At 36.3% G+C, this 22,725-nt stretch overlaps 2 protein-coding genes across 4 annotated transcripts; both read left to right on the top strand.

Moving 5' to 3' along the window:
• The first annotated feature begins 1,831 nt into the window (after positions 1-1,831).
• Positions 1,832-12,846, top strand: LOC124160717. 2 transcript variants are annotated; one of them, XM_046536703.1, is made up of 11 exons: positions 1,832-2,006; positions 2,510-2,580; positions 3,359-3,489; positions 3,739-3,880; positions 6,104-6,246; positions 7,060-7,167; positions 9,592-10,335; positions 10,556-10,685; positions 10,775-10,867; positions 11,965-12,070; positions 12,181-12,846. In XM_046536703.1, exons 2-11 carry the CDS (start codon positions 2,575-2,577, stop codon positions 12,243-12,245), a joined length of 1,668 nt encoding a protein of 555 aa, XP_046392659.1. In that variant the 5' UTR covers positions 1,832-2,006; positions 2,510-2,574; the 3' UTR covers positions 12,246-12,846. The 2 variants fall into 2 exon arrangements, with proteins under 2 accessions (XP_046392659.1, XP_046392660.1); XM_046536704.1 differs by lacking the exons at positions 1,832-2,006; positions 2,510-2,580; positions 3,739-3,880 and having other exon boundaries at positions 3,402-3,489; positions 12,181-12,840.
• Positions 12,847-14,114: 1,268 nt separating this feature from the next.
• Positions 14,115-16,548, top strand: LOC124160732 (rab-like protein 3). Of its 2 annotated transcripts, XM_046536721.1 has the most exons (5): positions 14,115-14,273; positions 14,344-14,553; positions 15,782-15,933; positions 16,013-16,126; positions 16,261-16,548. In XM_046536721.1, exons 1-5 carry the CDS (start codon positions 14,228-14,230, stop codon positions 16,417-16,419), a joined length of 681 nt encoding a protein of 226 aa, XP_046392677.1. In that variant the 5' UTR covers positions 14,115-14,227; the 3' UTR covers positions 16,420-16,548. The 2 variants fall into 2 exon arrangements, with proteins under 2 accessions (XP_046392677.1, XP_046392679.1); XM_046536723.1 differs by lacking the exon at positions 14,344-14,553 and having other exon boundaries at positions 14,123-14,273.
• Positions 16,549-22,725: the final 6,177 nt, after the last annotated feature.

Genomic DNA, 22,725 nt, shown 5'->3' with positions numbered 1-22,725 from the left:
GAGTATTGGCTTGGCACTGCACTGGGTGCCATATGGCACCCGTGGGTGTTGATGGGTTAAGCTATATTTGAATGTAAGCTATATTTTAAATGAATCATTAATTTGGGGATATAATTACTGAAGTGACTATTGATGCCATTTCACATGAGAGAGTGGTTTACATACATCAGGGATTTTTTAACCCTTTCCAGCAGGTGCCTACAACAGGAAAATGTTTTCGTGCTACGATATGTGCGTATGAGAATATTTCAAACCTCTCCGTACGGAGCTCTTTTTTGGGGGTGAATTGCCAGGGTATTTTCGTCCCTCAGATTTGGGACCCAACTCAACCGTCCCTTACCTCGGCCACTGGTGTAGACCCTCTAGCCCTATAATAGCATGAATACACGGTCAACTTATTGAATTACCGGCATTTTTTTCAACCAAACATTGTATTTGATTTTAAATAATTTACTCTTCGAGATAAATTAGTCACACACATCCAGGGATGCCGACTTACAAAAAATTTTGGGGGGGGGGGGGCCAAACCGGGGATCTTGCCATGGGAAATTTTATAAGTTATGAGTTTTAAGTTTTTTAAGCATTTCAGGGTCCTATGATCAACATTAGAACCCTGAGAACTCGAATCTCGATATCTGGACACACTGGGGAAAATTGACAAGCCTGACAAATTTTTTCCTCACACCATTAACAAATTTAACGTATTAAAAATCTTGCATATTTTTTAAGGGCCAGGGGTTCTCCCCCCCTAGATCCACCTATGATTATGTACTCTACTGAAATTTTAATTAAGGAGTAAAAATTATTTCTTCCTCCAAATGCAATAATTACTTTCTGTGAAATACTATTACAGCAGATATCATGGAAAAGATGTGTAAACATTCTTCATTAGAGGCATCTAAACATACATGTAAGAGTATGCATACTCATGAGCATGCTCATTACATGTATGATACATAATAATACCAGCCAGATTAATGTGAGAATACATAAAAGAAGATAGTACCATGGAAGAAGATAGTACATCTTATGGCCTTGGAAAACTTCTTCCAAGCTATGGCTGGAAATAATAAAAATTAACTAGAAAAGGTTTTAAGTCATTATAAGCAATAATTTCTATAAAAAAAACCTACCTCAGTCATGTGAAAGAGTAAGGACCTTAAAAAATCAAATGGGGCTTCACAAAGGGACTTAATAAAATAAACAAAATATAAATGAAATAAAATTATTATCGCCAAATTAGGCAATGATAGTGTGAGAACATGGATTTATGATTTTTAATGTAAACATAAGTGCTACATTATGATAGCATGCCAGTCATACAGGCAACAAATGGTATGAGCGATATCTCAATATCGATTTGACTCATACTCAACTCATGCATAGCCACGAGACTCTCTAGGTGGCTATGACTCATATCGATTTGACCAATAAAAGCGTTTAGCAAAGAAATATACTTTTAATATTATTTCAAACACATCATGTTCTTATACTCCATGATCCACTTTCAAAGCTGTAGACTTTCTTGTAACCTAAATATTTTCATTCTTAGTTAACAAAAAAATTCAATTTATCGCATTATATAAAATTTTAATTTACATTAGAATGATCGTTTGTTCAGTTATAATGCTGGTTATTTTAAAAAGTTTTCAATATTTACAGCAAATAACGGTAGTAATTATCGAGTAATTTTTACGTTATAGCTTTTATACTTACCATTTCAAGAGTAATTAAGCGTAAATTTTGTGTGATGGAAAATCATCCCCATGTGTCTTTGGTAAAAACCGCCATTTCAGATGGTGATGAAAATCGAATTTCTATTGTCCGGTAACAACTGAGCATCGTTATCGATTTCGTGAAGTTCAAAACGGCGAGTCGCGACGAGTTCTTTGAGTTGGATTTCATATCGCTCGTCGTATTTCTAAACAGTATTGTGCATGTGTTAAAAGTGCATTTGAGCCAGTACGATGTCTTAAATATGATGCCCCCTGAACTATGGACTTAAGGTATTTAAACAGCTTATTTGTGGAATGGATATTCTTTTTTCTGTGGAACATATCATTGAATTCCCGGAACTGCTAGTAGTGTAGTAGTACCATGACGATTAATTTAGAGTAATTGGACTCAGTTCTAATTCGCCCTATAAATTGAAGTAAATGACTTTGTAGTTTCCACTCAGCAATGATCTCACCTGGAATTTCAAAAATTTATTGTCTTGTTTTCATCCTTGTTGTGTGAACTGTTTTTCTCCTTGCCCCGTCTTGAAGCATAGTCTTCTATTTTATTCTGCAATGATTAATGCTTGATAGCTCCTGTATGTATCCTCCTGTATGCAAATGTATATTATTAATATATTTTCAGAGCTTTTAATATTCCCTAGCTGCATGTCGCGATAGCTGTCTTCTGGAAACCTTTATAGAAATAGCAGTGTATGCAAGATGAAATTAAAATTTGCAACTGTGATTGATTTCATTTCTGTGCTCACCTTCAGTTACTTTCTTTTCCACAGATATCTTATTAAAAATGAAAACCGAACGTACTGGGACGTTATGTAGTTTTGAAGTTTAACCAGAAATGCATGTAAGTGGTAAACTAATTTTAGCCTAGTTTACGCTCGTTTGTTTCAGTTTTTATGTCAACCTCTTATTTTTTATGGCCATTATAGCTCTTCAAATAATAACTGGTTGATATAACCTTTCGTATTCTGTAGATTATGTATAAGTTTCCGAAAAAAAACATTGTATCCCAAGACAAAATGTTAGCATGTAGTTGAATTTGAAGGTTTAGAGATTAAAAATAAGCTTATCTGAAAAGGTATTTAGAAGTGATTATTTGAAGTTATACGAAAGCATACATCTACCAAAACTGTGATAATGTTATACGAAATAGTTGTCCTTACATTTCTCTATTTTAGCCTACATTGTACTTGATTTAGTTTTTATGGGCAAGTTTAAGGGCAAAATTAAAATGAGCTGGTAATCTAATTCTTGATCTTATTGTTAATTGTGCCATGCGTGTAAATAGTCATATGCTATCTTTACTCATTTGATTTCAGATAATGAGAATAGATGGAACATCAATACTAGTGTGTAAGAGAGCCAGATAGCATAAGCATGAAATAAAGGTTGGAGACATTGAAGATGTAATGACTTATGTCAATATATCTCTAATGCCATATGGAGGATAATTATTTAATTATCTCTCTTTTCATTGCGAAGATTACTCTTTGTACTTCACCTTCAATATGAATATATCTCATGTTGTATATGCTACATATATCATTCCATCATTTACGTATGTGACTTTTACCATGTTCAAATGTTGTAAGTAATTGAATTTTTGCTCCGTGTTTGCCTAGAATGATGTGAAAGAGATGGAAGGGAGACAACCTCATGTGTTGTCTGAGTCTCCACCAGATACTCTTGAGAATCAGTTCGCCAGTCTGGATATCGGAACAAGAAAAAGGACTCACCACAAGATGCATTCCAAGTGAGTTATCAGAGAAATCTTATTCAATGATTTTTTTCTAGATTTAAAATAATGCAATACTCAGTAATCTGTGTGACTTGAAGTGGTTTCCTCAGAAAAAATTACCTGATGTGACCCCATTAATATTTTTTAGATTCATTCTATTAAAGTGTTCAAATTGATTTTATTACTTGGAATTGTTCATTAATTATAATAAATTTCCCTTTATTACAATACTTAGTTTTTATATCTGTACTGAATTTTTCTCAGGGAAATTGATAATTTTGTGGAAGATGTTTTTCAAGATGTTAATATGCTTGACCCCTGGAACTCACTGGATAAGATCTCTTTTGATGAATCTGAGTCTTCTGATTGGGAAAGGAGCAATTCTAGCTCATTGTCATGGTTTGATGTGAGATTTATTTTCATGTATTTTCACCAGTTATCTAAATGATCACATTCATAAACTCTCTCAGTGAATTTTCGGTGCATAGTAGCATGCTAATGTCACTGACATTAGGTGATATTTCTGTAGTATTACAAAGCTGCCTTAATTACCCAGCAAATATTCTTTTCTGAGTCTGCACACTAATTGCACATTGCTTCACCTTTAATCTTTTTGTGTAATTATTTCCAAGTAAATGGAGAAGTCAATGATTTGTTGATTTGAGGTGTATGTTTTAGGAATAAAATATTCTTTGTAAGACATTGATAGCTCATATAAGGCTTATTCCCAGTAGTTTTCTGGGAAAATTAAGAAAGAAAATTTATTTCCTTACTGATGCATTGTGTTACTATTATGTCACATTAACATGCATAGTTTACCATCTAGAATTAAAAATTTCCCTAGCAGTGGCAAAAAATGAGACTATGTGTTTCATTTTTGATTCACACTATTGATCAATACCCGACTGAACAAGACTATAAATTTCAATAGGAAGTCTTGCTATTATTAAAACCAGCATTGCAGATTTTGCCATCGGAGTCAATGACAAGAATGTATATGGTTTGAAATTAGAGGGGCTGAAATCTCCCAGTAAAAACTGACTGATTTGCGTACAGTTCATTTTATGTTATGTGCTGCTTGATGGCAGAGTTATAAATTAAAGCCTTCATTTGGAAAGTGAATGAGGATTTGTTTCATTCACATATAGAAAAAGTGAGAAGTTTAAGCTAATTGGAAGCTTTGAGGAGGAATAAGCAGTGAGATGGATATATAAAGATGTGTGGATGCTAGGATTTCTCATTCCAAGTCAGGCAGAGGGATGTCAGGTGATCATCACCAATTTCTCCTTAAGCTATGTACAGGGTGTCCCATTTATCTTGACCACCCAAAATAACTTTTTGTCCAGATGCAAATTCAAAAATGTGTCAAGCAAATGTTCATTAGCTGTCAGGGAGACATTAATCAGCGTGATTGCCTTCCTTGTAGCTTTGTTATTTGCAAAGATACGAACAGCTATATGTCTTTTTTAAATAGCACCCTATATTTTTTGTTTGGCAATTCATTTCCTCTCCTAAAGACTTATTAAAAAATGTAGCACAGTAGATCATTAACATAAACACAGTTTTATGATAAATGACTGACTCTCTAGCACTCAGTGCAGGTATGAGGGTGTTGGAATTACTCCAATTGCTGACGTTGACAGTGAACAAATGAAAACATAGTAAAGTTATTTCGGGTGGTCCAGATAAATGGGACACCCTGTATGTATGCGAAAGAAGTATCCTTATGATGAATTATGATAGCTGTGTTTAAGTGCAGAACCAAAACCATAGAAAGTTATGAACCTTTGAACATATTTAGTATGTCAAACCACGGAGAAAAATCACTTAATAGTTAATAATTATGTGTAAGTGACTGCCATAAATCATGCTCGTACATTACCAAGTTTTGCTCTTAAGTGCTTTGCAAGCTACATTTGTTCTTTTGCAGTATGTAACTTAATTGCTTTTTTGACGCACAAAAATTTCTGCTGACTTCTGCTTGCAATAATGATGAAGTGATGGGTAACTTCCTTTGCCCAGCTTAGATATTGTAGTTGAAATGAATGAAAATGTTATTTGTTCCTCAATGAGGGATGTCCGTCCTCTTTAGCTCGATGGCCTACCCCCTACCCATATTTCTTCTTTTCCACCAAAACCTGCCAGTGAGCCAATCTCCCCTCAATTTTTAAATAGGAAATATGTACATCCTAATCAACATCCTCTTTCTCTATTTATTCATTTTTTGAGACATCCAGTAAAAATTTTGATTCTTAATATATTGATTTAGCCAAACTTGATAGTAGTGGGTACTCTCTCCATAAGTTTTAATTATTTATGGCTTGCTATTATTTTTGCACCCCCATTAGAATACATTTTCACCACACTTATTCCCCAAAATTTGCTCTCTGCACCATGATATCCTCCAGTGGATGCACTTGTTTAGTTGATTATGGAAAGGCCAAATAGAAATTTAACAGTTGCCTTTGGATTGTAAGTTCTTAAACTTTTTGGTGGTATACAGAATTGCTGGTTTGAAAAAATATCCTTTTGCTGCTGGGTATGATAGCAACACTTTCTTGACTGGCATGTGTTTCAACATTTTCCTTGCTTCACTGTATAGCTTTCTTGTCCTTGGATCTTTCTGCAGGAAAGTGAACAAGAAACTACTCTCAAGGTTAAAAGTATGATGGATAATATAGAGAAGGCTCTATATGGAGAAACCCATTCACCCCTTCCAAGAGTTGTTGCAGAAGAATGTCAACAATGGAAGCTAAGATTTCCACATTTAAGGTAAAGGTGTTTGTTTTGGTTTGAATTCCCTTCAACATATCCAATTCATTCTTCACTTCTTATCAATTCGGCTTAGAAATGTTATATAAGAACAAGTTTTACTGTGACACTAACCTTAGGACTAAGCATGGGGGTATGCCGCATTTGTCATGGAGTACCGGGCTTAACAAATTATTGCACTCAACTTCTTTTATCATCAAAGATCAGTGAAAACAGTGATTAGAACAAAGGTGGAAAATTTTTGTTATTCAACCACCACTCCTACTACTTCAAGAAAAAAAACCTGTATTATGTGGTTTTAAAAAAATTCCATTCTCACTATTTTCTAAGCTGATGATCATGGAAATTGGTAGAAGTTAAAATATGCTTTAAGCTATTCTTTGACTATCTGAAATTTGAAAAAAATGACATTGGGAAATAGTGATTGTTCTTCATCCTTATAATGCAGAGATCACTCAATATTCTTCAGATTTTAACCATGCATAATTTAGTAATAGCTTTTGGCCAAATTAGACTATAGCTAGTGACAACAAATTAGATGCACATAGATGCTCAAGTTTTATACAATTATAATAATATATAATAACGATAATTATCGGACCCTCTTCTACTATGTGCATGTTACAAAACAATGAACCCTGTGGTTTGTGAAAACTGTTAACATTTTGGAGTAAAATTACCAGCCAAAATTCCCAACTCCCGTGAAGCTTTATAGCAATCACATATCTATTTTATCAAGTCATGTAATCCTTAAACTATTTACCCTCTGGTTCTATAGTCTTGTATTGCAATTGTTTTTTGTCCTATTTGCAGAGTGGTGGGGAAAGCAGTCAGTGTGAATTGTGTGACAATTCCTACTAATGACCCCCCATTGCAAGTAAGAATTGCGTCATCAGCGGAGGGAAATCACAGCCATTCAAGGTGAGGAGTTATTGTAAACATAAGTTGTCCATTTGAGCATTCGTAGTAGTACTGGCCATCAAGTTTCTTTTCTGAAGCTGTTGCTCCATTTCTTCTTATACATCCCATATTGTGAGTTGTTCATTTTTCATTGTATTTGAGTATGTACATATTTGACTCTTGGAATGTAACTTAAAGTTTGTTTATATTTCACTATTCATTTTAATTATTTTTAAGTACTTTTCTTCAATTTAATCTCTTCAATTAAAATTAATTACCAAATTTAGGATATATCTAGGTAGGCAGTCTCAGCTTTCCATCAGTCTGTTGCTAAAATCTAATCTTTTATCCATTTGCAACTGCTGAAATTGATATATGTATGTACGGTGGAGGAAAAAAATAACACAAATCTCAAGGGCATCTGAATGCAGCCAGCTTGGGAATTCCTTGAAGATATCTTCCAAAATTTTGTCCAAGTAATGTTCTCACACAACTGGAAATTTTCAAACTACATACATACATATATACCTTTTGTACCAGGGAAATCAGTCATATGTGTTACCAGGGTCGGATTTACCCAAAGTTACGCTATAGGCACCTCCCCATTGAGTGCCCATCCTCACTTGAGCCCCTCCCTCCCCGATTTTTGTGATAAGGCATAGCCACTCGCATGAGGTAGGGTTTGAAAAAAGGAATAAACAGATATATGGCTGATAGCATTTAAGTTTATGCTTAAAGTTTTATGCAGGGAAAACATAGACAATTCAATTTAAAAAACAGCTTGGAGTAAAACTATGTATGAAACAGTTTAACTTTTATGCAACTAAAACACTTCATGAAAACCCATCCCAAAAACAATGTGTAGCCTTGATTCATACAACAAAAAAGAAGAGTAACTTCAAAAGTAAAAAAATTAAGTGCTGTTGTAACTGAATTAACTGCGGTAGCATGAAATATAATATAAATTAACTAATTTTAAAACGCATGAGGAGCAGCAGTACAAACGACATTTTCAATTGAATAAAGTCTCTAAAATACAATTACAGCCAACTGCATATCTTCCTGCAATATCTTCTAGAGAAATTAAAGTACAGGTAAAAACATGAATGAAGACATAATGGGGCCTGCCTCAAGCACAATGAGAACTACCTCAAAAGTTTCCTTCTTGTCTTCTTTTTGGCAAATTCATTAATTATGGCATCACAGTTCGAGTTCTACTATAATCCTAACTTAGCACATTTAAAGCCCTAGCAAAGAGGGCACCTGCAGTCAGACAGAACCCACATAGCAAGCCTGCTGACAGCAGTGCACTTCGAGGCACCTCCAGTACAGATCATTTCCGGTTGCCTAACAGGAGGAGCCCCTTGGACTGCGACGCCCCTAGGCACATGCCTATTTTGCGTTACGGTAAATCCGGCCATGTGTGTTGCAATATTACAACTTGTGAAGGATCTGTATTACGCTTTTGCCCTCATATCACTAAGAATGGAGTTCTCTCACTTCAGAACATCTTTGCACACTGCCAATTGATGGATTTTGAAACTGGTAACAACACCCAATCATCCCTCACCAAGATTTGAACCATAGAGCCTCTAGTTAGAATAATGATACTTTACCCTCTACTCCGGGAGGATTGTGCTCTTAATCATTTTCAATGCCCAATACTTAAGCTGTGTTCATTGTAATCCCAACAAGAGTAAATTCAATTTTAGGTTAGACATGAGCGAAAGTAGAATTAGAAAAATTGGCGGAAGAATTCATAGTTGGGAATGTGTTGTTGTACAGCAACACCTATGATTGTTTTTCCCCAAAACAAGATGTATTTAGTTCAAAATTCCTGGTTGTGTTAGAATATCACAAGGGCAAAATTTTGGAGGACGAGCATCTTCAACCAGTTCATAAGCTAGCAGCATTCAGATGGCATTGAGCTTAGTGTTTTTCTACCAATATTTTATTTGTACATACATAATATATTTTTACATACATGTATACTTAGTGCAATCATGCTTTTTTCTATGCTATGCAATTATGCTTTTTTCCATGCTATTCAATTATGTTTTTTCTGAGTTTGTAGATTTTTCTAGCTAAAAATCTCATCATACCAAACTTTGATTGATTGCAACATCCGTATTTACTTACTATACATATATGTAAATCCCTTGCTGAAGAAATTGTGCTATAGCATTTCACTTGGATTAGATGATGGAAAATGAAGATAGCCTGTATATGGAGGAAACATAATAACTGATGTGTATGAGGGTGTACTTAACAGTACACAATCATGTTTTGTCTTAACAGGCTCACTCGGTGAAAAATATTTTCGTCAATCCCATTACTCACTTTTTTACTCAAATATTCTTAACTTTGGCCTTATTCACTATTCATATAAATAGCCTTATTTACTCAAAAGTGTACACTATTACTCTGGCATTCTTCATCTTACAGCAGTGCACAAGAGATTAATAATGAAGAAAATTGTGAAGAGACCTATGCATGCCATGGAACAGTTGAGCATGAACCTATCCTTTCCCATGAATTTCAACCCACCTCTGAGCCATCAATGTGCCATGAAGTCAAAGTAATAAATGAAGCTTTGGTTGATGAATTAACCAAGCATGTTTGGAAAGAAGTGGTGGAACCTAAAATCAAAGAATTCATGGAGAAAAAGTTAAAGGAAAAAGATGGAGAAGGTGAAGAATTTTCATTTTGTAAACATAGTAGACTCTCTGAGACATTTGTGACCAGGGGCCCGAGGATTGAGAGGCGTATTACAGACAAGTCTATTTCATCTGACGACACACTAGCACAACCTTCTCAGTCTGCTAAAGAATTGAGTCACGCAACAGCACCCGTTCAGTCTTCCACCTATGAACCAATTCACCGCAGGCATAGTGATCACACATGGCTCAGCCACAGGAAATCTAAGAATCGGCTGGCTGCTGATAGAATATCTGAGGAAAGAGATGAATTTGAAGGTTTGGTGTCAAACAATGCTGATTCATGTGCGTTGGAAGTTGAAAAAAAGGCTGGAAACGAGCCAAGGCTGCCTGACATTAATGGGTTTCATGGAGGCATTTACAAGAAGCCGACTCAATCAAGGGAAAGGTTGCACCTTCATTCTCCAAGTCATTTGAGGAGTTCTGATGTGACTGTAGAATTGAAGCAGTTGGAGCAAAGACATAACCAAAGGTATGGACTTAACATATACCCGTGAAAATATTGGGTTTGTAAGTAGGATAATCTTTTTATTTGAGGGAAAGTAGTAGTCCATTGAACAGAAACTACTATGCTCTCTGAAGTATGTTCATTCATACTTACTCAATATCGTATAAACTCCTCAAATTTAAGCTAGTTTTAAGTCTTTTGTTTGGAAATAACTGCAAATGTATATTCTTAATATTTTTTTCAGAGACATATCGTTCAGAAGCAGAAGAAACAATGAGAGGATGGAAAATTCCACGGGCCGTTATTCACAGAGTAAATCCAGGCATGTAAAACTTCCAACCATTGAAGATAATAAGTGGTCGACAAGTAATGAGGTAACTGTACCTAGTGATTTTTTTAAATCAACATTCTCTCTCTACACTTGGGAAAATTTGTAATTTTTTTCTATGCTCCTTACTAATAGGTAAGCAAGTTACTACATGGGCGATCGTCATCAGCATTACCAAAGCTGGCCACAAGAAATGTAAGATCAACTATGTCATCATACAAAAATCTGGTTTGTGGCATTACATTTTTCCATCTTTTCTCACTGTAATATTGTCGACATAAAAATAAACGAACTGCTGCTGCTTTCATGGGTGAAACAAACGTAAATGTTAAAGCTTTTAGGTATTGATTTGTTTAAATTTCACACCACACACTTCAAAAATGATTTTGTATTTGATTTTTTGATGAAAGGTGATGATTGTTGTTGGATTTCATGTTTTGTGAGTACCTATATGTGAGAATCATTATAATCATTGGCACTTTTTGCTGTAAGGTTACTTTAACTTTTGTCCTTGAGAAAACTATTAGAATATTTGTTAAGTATTCAGCATATTCCACAGTTTGAATAAATGTTGAGAAATATTTAAAATTTACTGCGAATTTTTCTCAAAGTAAACAATTTTAGATTTATGTGGTCCTCCCTCAAGGTAATTGTCAGCTTTTATTCCTCTGAATATTTGAGAAACTCACTTAGTCTTGTTGATGGTTTTGACCTTTGATCAGCTCCCTTCATCGTAAGCACTCTATTTCTGACCCAAGTTTAGCTGAAATTCTGACCCATGGTTTCCCTGAAAAATTAAATTTCAGCTGTATTTGGGAGAAGTTAAAGTACCACGTTCCAAATCAAAAGTGTTAAATAGTAGTTTCCATGGTGTTTTATATTTCATATGTTTTCTTTTTGGTTTCAATTCTGTTCTAATGACCGATGAAAAGCTTGGGGATTTTTCTATTCTTTTAGGGTTACTTTTGTGAAAAAACTATTACCTATTCACATTGTTGATCTCTATTAAAAAAACAGTGGGTCTCTTGGTAAATTATACGAATGCCATCTTTGGATGGCAATCTTTATATTGGTTTTACGCAGCTCTCTACTCACCTCTCCTAATGGCAATTTTTTTTTTATGGAGGTGCATATTTCTTTCCTTTAATGTCCATCATCACTTTTTCAGTGTAATTTATGAGAGCTATTGCTTTGCTATTCTTCCCACCCTTATTCCTTTGGTAATTTTTCTTTATCAGATCATCACATCTCATGATGTGAGTAAATAATTCAATATTTTTATGGAGGTTTACAGCGTAAGAAAATAAAAATCTATCCTTTTTCAGCTTGGTGAAAGGGCATCGTCTGTAATGAAACATCCACCATATAAACGTGAAATAAGCCCTTTTAAAGTTGATGCTGATGGCTATAGTCACAAATTTAATCGAAATCGTAAGTAATTGTGAATTATTTGGTCCATATTTATGAGTTCTTTCCGTAACTTAAATATGAATATTTAAATTTTCGGAAAGTTAAAAATGTCCACTTATATTTATTTTTAGGTCATGCCACCACTTTGAGAACCAGAAAAGAAAAATTGAAAAAAGAAAGGAATTCAGATCTCTGAGCTGTGATCACTATATTATACATATATATCTTCCTCTGGTAGATTCTGAAAAGGGGCAGTCTCTTTATGTGGCTGATTCACTCAAACCCATCAAGGTATTCATGATGGAAGATGTGTGTTGTTTATCAGAAGCCATTAACTGCTGCATAAGAGCTAATGTGGAGCATGTATAACATATTTTAACCAACTTTCTTAATGTGATTTTCAAAAATGTATCTGTGATTTTCCTGCTTGTCGGAGGTGGCAATGGGCTGATATTTTTTTTAATCGATTTTTTAAATAAATGGTGTAGCAATGCCTACAAATGTGCATGTGTATTAATTTCATGATAAAATGCTATTTTTTAATGTATATCTTAAAGGGACTCTGGTAGTGCTGATGATATTTTTACCCAAAATTTTAGTATTTTTCTTTTTCCTCAAAAATAAAGTAATTATTAGGCATAATGAACAAGCTAAATCATTTCCAGTAAAGTAGAAAGTTAATTTCGGGAACTTCACTTGTAAGAGATTTATATCCCAAAAAAATGTATTCTGCATGCTTAGTTGTGTTCTGTGTGGTGGCTAATTAATTTTTTTGTTAACCAGTAAAAATGTTTCACTTATAAAAATAAATTCCAACATTCACATAGCGTAGGTACTTGATATATTATATCAGGATTGACCACCTTTTCATACTTTCAGGCTGCATTTTCTAATTTGTATAACCTTTTGGGATAGAAATTGTTTGTGATAACTAAAAATGAATTGTGAGCCAAATCATGAAACTCTTTTACTCCAAAAGTTCCTTCATGATACAAAAATGTAAGTAAAGGAATCGATACTTATAATTTTCCAGGGCCTAATTAAACTGTGCCATGGGCCACATAGTGCTGGTTATACTGACCTGTCACACTAAAAAACTTAAAAATTAATGACTGTTCTATGGCCATCTAGCAGTTGAGTGAAATAATTGCTCATATGGCCCTAAACATGCCATTGACACCCTCCTTCCAAGTCTAAGCCAAATAATATTTCCTGAGTGAACTTTGCATACATAGGACTATCATGGAGAAATCTACTAGCTAGAGCCATGCAAGTTTTAGACTTGGACACTTGGACAAGCCATCTGCGGTCCAACACAGCATCAAATTCTCATTTGGTTTCTATTTACAACATCAGTCTCATCAATCCACGTCCCTTATCATCAATAAGACTTATACAAATCCATCTACATATTCAAAGAAACAAGGGTGACATCATGATCAGTGATCAAGGGCTTCATATCCTGACTCTTCTCATCATGTTCCAACAGTAATGGTACAGTAAATCACTTAAGCATATTTAGTGACAGCTCTACCACCCCTTCTCCATTTCCTCCCCTCTCCACTTTTTTCCCCACCCCCTCTAATTTCCGTATGTATCCTATTTATTTATTGTTGCAGTGCTTTCATTCATTCCTAGAATTATTTAGAATTTCCAATAAATTATTCTCACAAAAATTGGCTATTCGATTAAAGAAAACTATCACCAGCTTTTTCTTTCATCTGCAATTTAACCACTTTTCCGCTCCTTCATCACAAATAATACTAGCCAGCTATAAGATTAACTTCATTTTTTTGCGTAGAAGAGTTTCATCTCATATAATTAATTTTGTACCTATGTGCGATAAATCAGCCACAACCTTGTCAACAAAGATTTTTATTCTTACCTTCTTAAGAATCAAGTTGATGATACTTTCATGAAAATTCGTTTTTATGATCAAGGGTCAACGATAATCTTGTGTACATAATGGAGGAAAACCGCTGATCACCGTGGTCAGGGTGCGACAGGAATTCAAACGATTCAACTTCTCCGCTGAAAAACACGTCAGCGACAGCCACTTGTTTTAATAAACAAGTGGCTGCCGTGGGCCGCATGCGCCGCGTAGATATGTAAATGAAAGAATGTGTATGTTTACGTTTTTTATGAAGCCGACAGCTGTCATATATTTAATGCATTTTAATGGCTGCAATAGACAAAGTTCGAATAATTGTTGTCGGAGATTCGGGTAAGCGCATTAATACTCAACTGAAATTCGTAGGAGTGAAACTGAAGTTAATGTAAGGCCTCTATTTCAGGAGTTGGTAAATCGTCTTTAACCCATTTAATATGCCATAAAGAGCCCATTAAAAACCCATCTTGGACTGTAGGATGCTCAGTAGAAGTGATGCTTCATGAGTACAAGGAAGGTACTCCTTATCAAAAGACGTATTTTGTTGAACTGTGGGACATTGGCGGAAGCAGTAGTCACAGAAATACGCGGTCTGTCTTCTATCAGCCTACCCACGGTATATATACCTTCTATTTAAGTCATTTCTCCATCTGCCAACTATTATTCAACCCGTTTTGAAAACAAATCTATTGATGTCACTTTTGAATGAGTACAGGAAGTGAACATGATTAGTTAACTAGTACATAGAAAAAAAATTTCCGTATTCAATATAAAGCTAGGCAGTTTATCTTTTTAGGTCTCAGTTGAAAACTGTGAGATTGTATGAATAGCGCATAAACTGTTGAATTAATATTTTTTCTTGCTCTTTATAACTGAAGTTTAGCTCAACTTAATTGCTTAAAAAGCCTTGCGTAAGAGAGGTGGGTTATTTTGTTACCTATATGTGCAGAAATTTCATCCCTTTTATCTTATTCCTTATTCAGTAAAATCTGCTTCAGTCCTTATTGTTTTGTCCTCTTTACCTCCCCTACTACATTATTGATGCGTTTTACACATGCGTAGGAAAAGTTGAAACTTAAAGCCTTCCATGTTAATTATTGTTGTAACAGAAACCTGGAAACAAGTATGCATGTATGATTGTTTCTGCTTATAGTGCAGGATAAGATTTTAAAATGGCCTTTTAATGGCTTTCTTCTTTGGTGTTAATGAAAACAGCCCCACATTATCAGCCAGAAAGTTGGTGAAATGAGTTTCTCTGGGGATCAAAGCTGTCCAAAAACCCTTCCACACGCTAGATCTTATCATATTTTCAACCACCTGCTACCACTGGTGAAGCAATTGTTCATGCCTGACTCAAGCCTTAAATTTCGGGCTCTGGTTTTCAGTTTCAACCCATATATTCTGTCATGATCCTTGTCACTACACACAATACCCCTCTATATATTTATTATCAACTTCCCCGTAAACAGCACATAACGGCCTTTTACAATGAGGTTTTCTAACATTAACAAAGTATAGCACAAAAATTCATGCACTGGATAAGGATCACCTACCCAGGTGGGATTCGAACTCACAACCTATTTGGAGGCGAGGACATTACCCCCTATGAGTAGGTGTTCCAAATGGGTTTCTCCTCATGATGGGCAATAAAGTGAACAGGAAACCATTATTTCAGTGGGGATGTTACACTTGGATATATTTGTTTCTTAGGATTTCATTTTATAGATTTGCGTGGTTCTTATGTTATTCTGTTGCAAAATGCCTGCAGGTTATTGGCATTATTATCAAATGAACGTAGTTTGTGGTGACAGTGAACTATATTCCTTTCTTGAATTTTTTTATAGGGATAATACTCGTTCATGATCTCACCAATCGTAAGTCGCAGCAAAATCTAAACAAATGGTTGGCTGAAGTGTTAAATAAGGATGGTAATTCAAAGTCTCGAACTGGTGGTTTTGATTCCTATGATCCTGAGCAATATGTGGGATCCACTCAGGTGAGAATTTATGAGTCTGTTACTATTATATGCTTGGATTAAATTGTCTCCAATACTTACTCTTATTTTTTTCTGTTAGATACCAATATTAGTGATAGGTACAAAGGTGGACCTGGCTGCTGACATTAGACCTAATGTCACCCGAAGATGCTCTTCTATTGCTGAGGAATGTGGTGCTGATGAAATTTTACTGGTAATGTTACTTATAGATTCTTGATTAGGCAATTATTCGTTCTCAGCCTTTTTCTATGGATAGGCTGTGTTAATTAGATTTTTCAATAAAAAAATAATCTTGTGCCATATTATCTCATTTGTGATTTTTCTTAGGATTGCCACCAAGTGCGGTCATTGGCTGCTGGATCTGGCTCTGCTGTCAAGTTAACAAGATTTTTTGATAAAGTTATTGAGAGGAGATACCAGAGACAGGGTGATAGATTTAGTTCATACCCAACAGAGCGTCGAAGGCCCAAATCTTATATTGATTGATTCTTTTTTGTATACTATTGTAACAATGACACTATATTGTAAACGTACATGTATATATAATTGCCAAGTTGCAATATTGAATCTGGCATAATCTCAATGACAGATTAAATTAAAATTCTTAAACACCTCTTTAGTAGAAATTATTTTCATTCCTTCTTATTATCATTCAATCATTATTCTCTTCAGCATTCCTCTCATTAGTCCTCCTCATTATTTCCAGTCATCCTTAATTGTTTTGGATATGCAGTGGTGTATCGGTGATCAGGTAGATAGTTGAGTAGTAGAATTGTGTGGTCGGGTGCGTCAACGGCTAGGTCATTCTGCACCACTGCTCACTCATTTGATTCAAATCGTTTATTCAAAGGGTCGCATATGCGCAATATATTTACGTGAAATAAGTAGGAATTTTTATATTTTACTAAACAGGCCAATTTCCTTGAGAAATAATATTACATTAGGGTCATTCCATGTCAACTCAACCAGGGTCCCACGCCCACCATCTCAGATTTTGATAATTTTTTCCCTGTTGTTAGTTTCAACCTTAGTTAAGAAAAATCCAAAATATTAAAGACCCATTGCAAGTATTTTCCAAGATATGAGTGTTTGAAGTCAATGAGGCACACACAAAAATTCTTCGCACCGGTCAAATTATTCAAATCTACCATATTTGTGCCCCTGTGAAACCTAAACCAAACGAGTGAAGCTAGTAAAAATTTTAGAGGCTATAGACATGCTGCTATAGTTTTCAAAAATGTTATCGAAACGATTTTCACTTGAAAACTTTTTTTTCTATAAATGTTCAAAAATTGCACTATCGACAAATTTAAAAAAAAAGTGACATTTTCAAATACTTGTAAAAATCACATACATATATCAAATGAAAGCCATAAAAATCTTTATAAGCATGGTAAAGACCACCAACTTTAATATAGAGTGAGCTTTTGGACCGGTGCGAAGAATTTTTGTGTGTGCCTCATTGACTTCAAACACTCATATCTTGGAAAATACTTGCAATGGGTCTTTAATATTTTGGATTTTTCTTAACTAAGGTTGAAACTAACAACAGGGAAAAAATTATCAAAATCTGAGATGGTGAGCGTGGAACCCCCCTAAAATTGGTCGAGTTGACATGGAATGACCCATTATTCAAATTAGTAGGGTGGTCTCTTAGAAGGGATTCAAGGTCCCCCCCTATATTGAACCATATACGCTCGTCACATTATTTGTCTCACACTGTAAGAATATGTCGGATGCTTAAGGGGCACCTACACTCATCACACTGAGGAGCTTGCTTCTCTTCGGTAAAGAGAAAGGCAGGAGTTAAAAGGCAGTACCCTATCCTTAGCCGTGTAATTATGTACTACTTCAGGGGAGTACTACACAGGGGAGGTTCCCCTGCATCAGAATGGATGGTGGGAACCGGGCTTGTTCGAAAGACCCCAGTGCTGAGTTGTAGTGCCGCGTTATGCAAAGAATTTAACACTCGTAGATAGGATGAGCGAAGGGATGCATAAACAAAGGAGCTGTAGTCTAGTTTAGACTGCACCAATGTGCGGTACAGTAGGAGCAAGGTTATTATTTTGATCTCGCCAGTTCAGTTCTTGATCCAATGCTAGCCCCAGAAAATGAATAGACTCCACAAATAGGAGATTTCTTCCGCTAAGACGTTATGTAGGTGTTACATGGACCCCTCTAACACGGTGAAAGTGAACGCATTTGGTTTTTTCGATAGAAAACTGAAAGCCGCTCCTATATGTCCATTGGTCTAATTTTTTCAACGTGACCTGGACCAATCTCGATATATTAGCCACCCTGGATGACCTGCAGAAGATCGCCAGGTCATCTACAAACAGTTTGGCCATTATCGGCATCTGAATGCACTTAGCTACGTCATTGATCGCAATAGCGAACAGCATCACGCTCAGGACAGAGCCCTGGGGAACTCCGTTGTCTAGGTAGATATTGGACCAGAACACTAGTGGATTACTGGAAATCGCTAATAGTGACACAATTAAACGACGGAATGTGTTTTTTATTGCTTACATACATGTTTATAATGCATTGTGTCATGCACCACTGAAGTACATTCATGCAATTGAAGTGTTACCGTTTACTAAAATGGCAATGACTACTTTCCATCTCAGGTCAACTGTTGTGCATCTCTCCCCTCTCAGTAAGCACTTCTTCCCCTATTTTCTGAGTTGGACTAGGCTCACCTGCAAAGTAGACCAGGGGTGCCCAACCTTTTTTAACCAAGGGCCACATTGTCAATAATGAAAGGTGAAGCGGGCCAGTGGTGCACTACCGGGGGATTTGGGGGGTATGGAATACCCCCCAAATCCCCGGTAGTGAAAATTTTAGAATTTTTACCCTCTTAGAACACATGTTTATGGTTCTAATCATTTATTCTAATTATTCATCAGTAGCTAAAACCAGAATATATAAAACAATCATAAGACCCGTACTGTTATATGGAAGTGAAACTTGGAAACTGGATAAAAAGGAAGAAAGAAAATTAATTGTTTTTGAAAATAAGATCCTTAGGAAAATATATGGACCAATCTCTGAAGGAGGAGAGTGGAGGAGAAAACACAATAGAGAATTAAGAGAGCTATACAAGGATCCAGATGTAGTGTGCGAGTTTAAATGTAGAAGAATTAGATGGGCTGGGCACATTTTGAGAAGAGAGGACACTAATCATTTAAAACAAGTTATAATGAGGAATCCTGAAGGAAGAAGGCCAAGAGGAAGACCAAGGCGAAGGTGGTGGGACCAAGTGAAGGTAGACCTGGAGCGATTAGGAGCGACCGAGGAGGACGCAGGAAATAGAGATAGATGGAAGAGGATTGTTGGTGCGGCCAAATATCTACTTAGATATGTATGGCCCTGGGAGTAAGAGTAAGTATTCATCAGTAGCTAAAAATAGAACAAATGACCTTCAATAGGGCAACGCCCGGCTCTCGCCACAGTTGCATGCGTATTTTAGTTGCCTTGTCTCTAATATCGTTGTATGCAACAGCTTTACTTATTTTAAGACCCATTCAACAATGTTGCTGGGTAAATATTAATATTAAATACAAAAGTACTCTGAACGCTTGTAAATTATTATTTTATTATTTTTTTTTGCAACTCGGCGGGCTTTGTAAATTATTATTTATTATTTTTTTTTTTTGCAACTCGGCGGGCCATACAATTACGGCTCGCAGGCCGGGTCCGGCCCGCGGGCCGTAGGTTGGGCAGCCTTGAAGTAGACGACTCGAAATTGCCAAGTTACCTGCTTGGTAGCTGTCTTTATAAAAATGGAGGATTACTGACAGGTCTGGAGAAGTGAAGTGTCTCAGATTAAAAAGGCAGTACTTCGTAACCTTTAATATTTCTCCGATCATAATGTAGTGTAAGAATTGAGGTCAGGTGTTGAAATCAATTAAAGTTGCTTAGTGACATTTCAACTTCTAGCTTTATGCTTTTCACAGCATTGTGTTGCGGATTAAAGCAACAAATGCTTTTAGTGGATGCCTTCAATTGCATCCAACCATGGCATACACAACTGCTGTGTATGATGCCATGGTTGTCATCAATGGTGCGCAATCTGCCACCAAGCCATGAAATGTGCCTTATGAAATGTATGGGAATGCAAGCAATGCCTACCGCTGTTCAGAATGTGCTCTACACCCTCTACCTTGCAGCGTGGAGGGCTCACTGTGAAAAGCCAGAGAGTCAAAATTCACCTGAGGAATCTCTAAGAGGAGTTTCGTCCCGGGTCGAAATTAAACTCGTTGGGGATTTTAATTTTGGGCCGGAATGAAACTAAACCTAGGCCTCTTATTTTTGTTTCCCTCTGAGTCGAAACGAAACATTCTCGTTTCACTTGCCATCCCTGGTGAAAACAAATGATTGGTTGGTGAAAAATATGTAATCCTTATGGTGCATTACAAACTAGTACTGTTCCTGTTACTAATGATGCTTTTCAACTTTTCAAACTAAAGCTTTGGTAGCGGAGACCACAAAGTTAAGTCAATACATACTGAAGCTTATCACTTCACTATATATTGAAGCTGGGTAATTATGTATTCACAGTAGAGTGCCAATTATCTGACACATTACTAACAATCAATAAATTTGCCATCTGTTGGTTCTGTAGTCGTCCTATTGTCTTATCCAATCGACAAAATTCTCAATCTTTAGGTATACAGACATGTTACATATTGCCCACATTAAAATTTGTATTGTTTTATGTGCATAATAGACTTGGAATCCAATTTTCTGGAATGGTACACTTCAGAATTCTCCAGTTAGCTACTGGATGTGCTATCACCCACATTCAAATCCGAGTTAATGAAAGTCACCACTCGCATTGCTGATGATAGAGCGATCTGAAAACCATGGGAAAAGAAACTTTTATAACCTTATATTGTAACAATGTGGATATTTTTCAAATCCAATGAAAGAGTACCTACCCGAAGTTCTGTGGTTGGACATCCTGCCGGGTAGGCACACCTCTTGATGCACTCAAAGGTTTCTACTAGGGATGGGTCGAATAGTAGATTTCTCGAATTCGAATATCGAATTCGAATATTAAATCATTGCTCGAATATTCGAATACCTCGAATTTCGAATACCTCGAATACTAAACGATGAATGTGAAAATGTTTGACTAGGTCGCCTATGCAGCAGGAAACCCAAGATTTTGGCGAGTAATTGTGATTGCCTTTAAAGGATTCAAACAGGAATTTAGCTGATTAATGGAATATTTTAATTTTATGTAAACAATAGGGTAATTTCCTTCATTAAAGAAAACGAAAGGTATTGATTGTGATTCGTTACCCACCATTAGTGCATTCATAATATACAAATTATTTCGTTCTAGAAATACCGGTTTAGACTAATGGCAATGTTCAATTTTACCTCATTTGAAAAAGGCCAGATTGGCGCCTATGCGATGCCACTCCACGTGACATCACAGGGACCTAGTTTCTACACGAGAGGATCGGAGTTTTACATCAACTGAGGTTACCAATGCATGCATGAGGCACAGAGCTCAGGGAAACATGTCTTAATAATCACACAGTCTATTTGATAAGGAATTAATAATCCTTATTTAAGCTAAGCGCTACCAGCTAGCATGGTACTCGGCTACCTGCTAGCATCCTGCGTCGTAATAGCGCTCAGAGCCTCGCCCCAAGGTCACCTCACTTGCGGCAGCGGGAACCAGAACCACGTCACGCGGAGTTTTTCCCGGCATTCATACTTGCCCGTCGCGTTTTCGCGCGCTTGAAAATTTTCACTTTTAATTTAATCGCGAAAAATAGATATCGTCTTATAAAACTCTAAAAGCGTTAAATACGTACTTCAGGAGTATTAATATTTCGATTTAGGCAATAAAAAATAATAGGAAACCACCCTATTTGAGCATTACGCCTCCGTCGTATTTCTTCTTCTTCCCGGTATTTATTTTCCTGCGCAAAATGCTTAAATAAAGTCAGAAATATGTCGTGTTTGGTCTTATTCTTTTTTAAATTACGCGCACATTACTAATATTTCAATCCAATAAAGGTGTAATAACAATTGCCGAAAGTCATTGTTAGACACCTTTCGGGCTAGTAGATGACTCATGCAGCAGTTGACCTCGAGAAAGGGGGAAATTCGAAGCAGGTAGGTAGAAAAAGGTCAGTGGGTGAGAAAAGGGGGTGGGTGCGAGACACGTTTTTATTTTTCTCGCGTAACTTGATATTTTTTGAAGCTAAGGTTTTTGTAATACAATCCCTGCGCGAGCTGGGATCTTTTGTTTGATTTCGGAGAAGAGGAAATCGTCAAGAGTGGGTGAGGCGAATGCTGAATGGAGGGGGATAGCAGATCGTGGGAAATGCGCCAATGTCACTATCCCACGGCACTGAGTTCCTCCCTATGGTAGTTTCATCTCCTGGGGAAGATTCAAAATAAGTGCCTGTCATTATTAGCCACTAAGGACACAAGGCAAACACCTCCTCTCATTTTATCAAAAGATGGATGCGGGAAAATGGTCAGTGGGGAGAAAGAGGGAAGGGTGAAACACGATTCTATTATTTTCCGGTAACTTGATATTTTTTTCAAAGCTGAGGTCTTCGTAATAAGATCCCTGCACGAGCCGGGACCTTTTTTTTTGTTTTCGGGGAAGAGGAAATCGTCTGAAGGGGTGGGGCGAACGCTGAATGGATGGGGATAGCGGATCGTGGGAAATGCGCCAATGTTGCTATCCCACGGAACTGAGGTTCTCCTGATAGGGGACACCTGGGATTTTCGGATTTTTTCATCCGATCAATTTCGGTT

This window comes from Ischnura elegans, chromosome 6, assembly GCF_921293095.1.
Source record: "Ischnura elegans chromosome 6, ioIscEleg1.1, whole genome shotgun sequence".
Taxonomy (NCBI): domain Eukaryota; kingdom Metazoa; phylum Arthropoda; class Insecta; order Odonata; family Coenagrionidae; genus Ischnura; species Ischnura elegans.
Note: the sequence above shows the minus strand (reverse complement) of the source record. Positions and strands in the feature narration are given on the sequence as shown.

Excerpts from the sequence above, each read along its gene's own strand:
- LOC124160717 (XM_046536703.1), top strand. Across the intron at positions 3,881-6,103 it reads GCTCATTGTCATGGTTTGAT|GAAAGTGAACAAGAAACTAC; the intron begins GTGAGATTTATT and ends ATCTTTCTGCAG. Across the intron at positions 7,168-9,591 it reads GGAAATCACAGCCATTCAAG|CAGTGCACAAGAGATTAATA; the intron begins GTGAGGAGTTAT and ends TTCATCTTACAG.
- LOC124160732 (XM_046536721.1), top strand. The coding sequence starts at position 14,228 with ATGGCTGCAATAGACAAAGTTCGAATAATTGTTGTCGGAGATTCGG. Across the intron at positions 14,554-15,781 it reads CTTCTATCAGCCTACCCACG|GGATAATACTCGTTCATGAT; the intron begins GTATATATACCT and ends ATTTTTTTATAG. Across the intron at positions 16,127-16,260 it reads GTGCTGATGAAATTTTACTG|GATTGCCACCAAGTGCGGTC; the intron begins GTAATGTTACTT and ends GATTTTTCTTAG.